General features: G+C 52.3%; 1 protein-coding gene across 1 annotated transcript; it reads left to right on the top strand.

The window, feature by feature from the left end:
- Positions 1-699: 699 nt before the first annotated feature.
- On the top strand, positions 700-4,817 carry LOC119455770 (uncharacterized). The gene is made up of 2 exons (XM_037717230.2): positions 700-1,112; positions 3,255-4,817. The coding sequence occupies exons 1-2, from the start codon at positions 723-725 to the stop codon at positions 3,504-3,506; spliced, it is 642 nt and encodes a 213-aa protein (XP_037573158.1). The 5' UTR covers positions 700-722; the 3' UTR covers positions 3,507-4,817.
- The last annotated feature ends 1,081 nt before the right edge of the window (positions 4,818-5,898 follow it).

Here is a 5,898-nt window from a genome sequence, read left to right as displayed (position 1 = left end):
TGCGCTCTAGTCTACTACTCTGCACTGGGGAAGAGCGAAGGGGAGTGAAAGTACTGGATGGATTATGACGAGGAGAAGAGAAGTAGTGAGTGTTTATGTACATAAGACGGTGGTCCTACTACAGCCGCTCGTCTAGTTTCGTGTCATGCAGAAAGTTCAAGAGCACTTTAGTTGTCCGCATTGAAGTTGCAGTGTCAGGCCATGGGCCGAGAATAGCGTCCTCCTACAACGCTGGCTAGGGAATTGTCCAATGTCCTTCGCTCCAGCATATGGTATGCTGGGCAATCACATAATATGTGTTCCGACATATCGGGCATTTCGCGGTGTTCGCAATCAGGGCTGTTCAACTGGCCGATAAGGTGCGCATCGCCAGTGTTGTCGCCGCAAGTGTACTCAAAGTGTACAATGGTCGTGTCGCTTTGGGCGCGTGACACCACGCTTGTTCAGATTGTAAGCGAATGTGTACTGCTATTTATACTTCCCATAAGGATAACGAGCTTCCGTGCAATATTCTAATGCCTTGCTGCTGTCAATGCTCCACCCTTCGGGCGAAAGTACGACTGTTCTCCCTATCTTGCAGCGGTGCGTAGGAAAATTCGTCTAGTTGACATCCCTACCTTCTCTCTCTCTCTCGCTTGACAACCTGATCGACTCCTCCGTTTCTCGATGCAGCCCAGGCGCCCTGAGGCTCCGCTCCAGCCCGGGATGATCCTGCCCGCGGCATGGAGCCAGTGTCCGTCGATGACTGCCGTGCGTGCCAGCAGCAGCAACTGCAGCTGCAGCTGCAGCAGCAGCAACAACAGCAACAGCAGCAGCAGCAGCAGCCGTCGTCCCCCGCCGACGGTGGAGACAACGAGGAGGAAGGGGGCGGCGCCGAGGACGAAGAGAAGTCTATCCCGGTGGCCTTCCCGCGCAACATCCTGCGCTGCCTGGTGCTGCTGCTGCCCGTGTCGGTGCCCGTGGTGGTGTACGTGCGGGACGCCGACTCTACGCGACGCCTCTTCCTGGTCGCCTTCGCACTCTTCCTGCTGCTCGTCTTCTCCTGCGTCACCATGGCGCTGGTGCGGTCCCGCAGCAGGGCACACGACGACGACGAGGAGGCTGCGCCCAGGGTCAGTCCTGCTCCAGTGTGTGGCCGAGATGGGTCCCCGGGCCACTGCGCGCTGAATGCATTCCTTTCCGTCGCGGCGAGAGGAAATCTGAGCTTCTCGTAAAGCCTTTTGCATTTGTATGACGCATAAATCTGTTTTGTCTGCTTGCTTTTCTTTTTTACTTCGATTGTGAAAGCAAGTCGTAGACCTCCTCCAGGACATGACGTCGTGCAGATAGGCGTCTACCGTAACCTTTCGCGCACGTGCTGAATCTGGCAGGCATTCGGGACTTAGTACTGGGCCGGTATAGCGTAAAACTATTCCAATCTGTTTTTATTTCAAATCCGCCATTAGCCTTCCGTGATAGATCAGAATGATACGGGCCCATCCTATTGCTTGCCTCAGCTGTTTCCGTTGCCTCCTTGCTTCCAATGAATGGGCATGACGCCCAGTGCAGTTCGGCAAGCCACTGTTCCGGCGGATATCGTAGACGGTGACTGGGTAAACGACACGAAGCTTTGGCCACAGCTGCAGAGGGCACGTAAGCTCTTTCGGAGCTCATTACGTCGTGTGCAAACTGCGCGTGCATCGTATACGGTGCTTATATACTAGAAGCAGGGCTAGAAAGGCATTCCAAGCAGTACAACCTTTCCGCTTATGAATTATATCAGGATGAGTGTGTTTTGCTCTTTGTCCGTTATTTGGCAAACACTTTGAAGAAGCGGCTTCTCATGTTTCTGACCCTGTAAAGTTCCTTGGTGCAGTCACTATGGAATTGTTTATTTTCTACCAAATCACTCGCGTGTATGCTCTGGTGCAACAGATTTGTCCTTGATGCGCGCAAGGCTCGGACAACAGATATTCTGTACTTTGTAATAGTTTGTCGGCAAATACTTATTATCGCTATAGTTACTCGCTTACTCTGTGGACCGTCACGAAACGTTCAGTTTCGAACATTCGTGTGCTCTTGGTGTTGTCGCCGTCACCCATGCTTCAACGTATTGGTTCAAGAGTGCGCCCATTCACTTATTCTTGATACGTTGGCGATAGAGTGGGCGTAACTTTGCATTACGAGTATCGTATGATGTGTGTAGATAACCGTGCAAAGAACTTACTCAGCCAGCTAGGTGGCGGCACTACTCCATTTATCACAGTGTAACGAGCGGTAGTGTTGCCGACGTTCCGGGGTTGAAGTTCTTCTCTTGGCGGTTAGCCATACAACACTGGCGTTCTGCCGTTCCACATGTTGTAGCACGAATAAAGCACAATGCGTTAGTGAACACCCAGTTGTATTTCCAACAGCTGATCGCAGAGCAGCAAGGCAGAAGCAGTAATGGTTTCGCATTCGTGCGTTTTCGCTGAGGCAACAAGCTGCACGCCGCCGAAAGAGCCACCTCGTTGCTCTAAAGCAAACTGCTCCGCGAAAAATGGTCTATAGAAAAGCTGCTTAAGCCGCAAGTTATTGCGGCCACGTACTAAAGTGGATCGACCTGAAATAACAAAATGTTTTCTTGTTCTGTCCGCCAAGGCGTCTGTGCGCTGGCAACGTTCTGTCTTTTTTTTTTTTTTTAAGCATGGGACTAGTTTATACCTAAGTCTTGCACTAGTTCGTGTCATCTTGTCTAAAGCCTTTCGTGCGTCAAATATGTTGTGTGAACACGCAAAATTTTACTTTCTATAGCAAGTAATACTTAGTTTTTACTCTGGTTTATATTATTTTACCTGGCAGCTATTGTGTGCTGTATGCCTAATCACAGAGAAAGAGGTGGTAAAACACGCAACGCACACAAATCTTGGAGGCAACAGCCGTCCTTCACCGAGTGCACGCTAGATGGTGCCACAGAAGAAAGAGCTTTCAGGCAACATAACCAGTGAAGTATAGCATAATCAGTATAGCTCGATAAAAAAAACGCCTCTTGAACGCACATCTCAGAGGCGCATATGTCGCATAAGAGGCTTCAAACATGAGGCTTCACGAACCAATGCAAACACTCAGTATAACTTCATATCTAAATTAAAAGTCTTGTATATGGATGAATATGGCTGCACGTGATCCGTCCACGTGCAACGTATAGTTCGTGCGGCAAGTGCTTGACAAATGCGCCCGCGCAGTAGTAACCAGTGTGCCTCTCTCTCTCTCTCTTCTCTCCGTATACGACGCAGGCCGGGCGCCCGTCAAGCCGAGGCCTGCCTTTCCTGCGAGCCATGCCGTACCGCGTGGCGGCGCGGGCCCCTCCCCGCTACCCGGGCTACCGGCTGGCCGGCCACCAGCAGCTGAGCGCCGCCCGGTGCGCCGCACTGGCCGCAGAGGACCCGCCGCCCTGCTACCTGGACGCTCTTCGCTGCCCGCTGGCGCAGACGTACAAGGCGCGCGACACCGAGACGCCGCCGCCCGCGTACGACGCCATCTCCTGAGCCTCGGACTACTCGCATGCCGTGAGCCAGCAGGGAGAAGGCGCGAGACGCGCGCACACTTAGTGGACCAAGCATCCTCGACTGCGGCGACGACCGAGCGTCTCAGACGGGGCGTCACCCTGACCGGGAGCATACGATGCTCCGGCTGCGCGCCTCCGGGAGTCATCGCACGAGCTGAATGTACGTGCTTCCTGTGAAGCCAGGTGACCACGCTATGCCCTGTGGACACGGATGAAGATCCTCGTTCGCAGTGCACGGTGCCGAGTTGACGTGACCACAGAGTGACCGCGAGAAAGCGGCGCTTCCGTGTGAGCGACGATGAGAGTTCTTTCGTCTTCTTCAGAGTTGGTGTCTGCGTCTTCAACGCGCGAGTGGTTTCGGTGTCGTCACAGCGTTGCATATCGTGTGCGAATGCAGGGCGACTGACTCCCTTTCGCAGTGCGCGGTGCCGTGCTCCTATGGTCACAGAATTAAGTGAGAGCTGTAGCTCCGTGCGCACAAAGTACCGTCTAGCGAGGTCCTTCTTTGTCTCCGAACTCGTAGGTGTAACTCATCACTCCACGAATGGATTACCTCCTTCGAAACCAGGCGACAGCGTTGTCTTGGGTGTGTGCGTGAAGTAAGAACCTATAGTTCGCAGTGAACGGCACCGAGCTCACACGATCATCGAGTGAAGTGAGAAAGAAGTGCTTGTGCGCGGCTGTGAACGCCGTGTTTCTGCGAATCAGCGCGTGGCTTCACAGACGACGCCGTGATGGACGGACGCGAGATCCCCGGGAAGCCTGCGTCGAGACGACGTATTCTATCCACGACACGGAAGCCTTTTCTGCGCTCGTGCTCTGTACAAAATTCTCGCGCAGACTCTCGCGATGGCGACATTGAGGCCGACAGAGACGAATGTTTGCGTGTGTGCGTGTTTACAAACGGTGTTTATGCGTGTACATAGAGGAGGTTCGTCGAGTGCTCGCTCCACCGTTCGAGAGACCTTGCTTCCCTCGGTCAGTGGTGACGTTGCGTTTAAGGGTGCATCGGCAGAGGTTCCGATCGCGGTGCATCCAAATCGTACAGCTCTCGCGTTGCGCTCATTGCGTCTCCTTCAGCAGTTGACGGAGGGACACAGCTAGCGCGCACGCTCCCGGTTGGTGAAGGGCTCGGCATGAACCACAGGTTTAAGGGCTAGGCTCGTAATTCACAAGTCTTCGATATCAAAGGTCACGCGAGGCGCTCTGTATTCGAATGTCGACAGTAACTGCCCCTGTGTGCGACCAAAAGAACTCTCGGACGATTAAGCTTGTATGCAGAAATACCTCGGGATGATGCTCTCGTTTTTTTGTTTTTTTTCTCAGCGCTTCTCCCGCGGTGACCATGCCGTAAATGTGCTGCCAGACCCTTAGTGAGTGTATGAACTGTGGCTTACGTTGCAACTAAGTAGACTGCGTTTTGTGGCGTTTGAGTTTGCATGTAGACGAATGTGTAGGTGCAAGTTTCAGTCTCTATAGGGGCGACCACAAGTTGACCCGGAAGTGGAGAGAATATAGCTCGTATCCGTTGACTATTCTTAATCGTCGTAACAATATTATCGACATGTAGTAACAGTTCACTTACTTGCGCGCTGCGCGCTAAGTTGATCGGGACGTGCAGTCACCTAAGGAGTGGCTAAAGTGGTCACCTCGCTAGAGAGAGAAGGGAAAAAAATGTCGTTGCGCGGGTGAACGGTAGGGCACTGTTCTCAGTCCTTACCCTGCATTGTCGACAATAGGTCTCACGTTGTGTAAAAACAGATGTACGTCGCACGTTCTTTTGTCTAAACCGGCACGGCGCGATAAATCGTTTTGTTGGTTCACCTCACTACGCCGCATCGAATCACGAGCACCAGGTAGCCGCACCGTTCAGTCTGCGGTGTTTTGTTTTCGCGTTCTTTGTAGAGCACACTGGTCACAGCGTTAGAGGCTATATGTTTGCGTTACTTGACTCCAGGCTTCCGAGAGGCCCAAACTTGGTCGTAGACACACACTGGCACACACACCCCTTAGTCAGTGGGAGTCTGGACAATGGGCAACACTCTCACGCAAACGATGTGTCGTGTTTTGTACCATCACGAAGCTCGGTAAGTCGTAGGCATGGAATGAAACTCTTTTTAGTTGGTGGAACGTTGGGTATTTTACCGAGCAAAAAATAAATTAAGAACATTTTTTAGACGCTCTCGTGAAAAGGCGTTCCTTAGGCGTGCCCACAAAGATGCTCTTTGAATCTTACCACAGACAGGAACTCAATAAGGTTTTTCGTCGATGAGGGTGCGACAGAACGTTTCGCCGGTCATGTTCCAGATGTTCAAGACGACAGAATCTCGAATTTGTGTTCCAACGTTCCTCTTGCTTTTTTTTATTCTTTT

The sequence above is a fragment of the Dermacentor silvarum genome, chromosome 6 (genome assembly GCF_013339745.2).
Source record: "Dermacentor silvarum isolate Dsil-2018 chromosome 6, BIME_Dsil_1.4, whole genome shotgun sequence".
Lineage (NCBI taxonomy): Eukaryota > Metazoa > Arthropoda > Arachnida > Ixodida > Ixodidae > Dermacentor > Dermacentor silvarum.
Note: the sequence above shows the minus strand (reverse complement) of the source record. Positions and strands in the feature narration are given on the sequence as shown.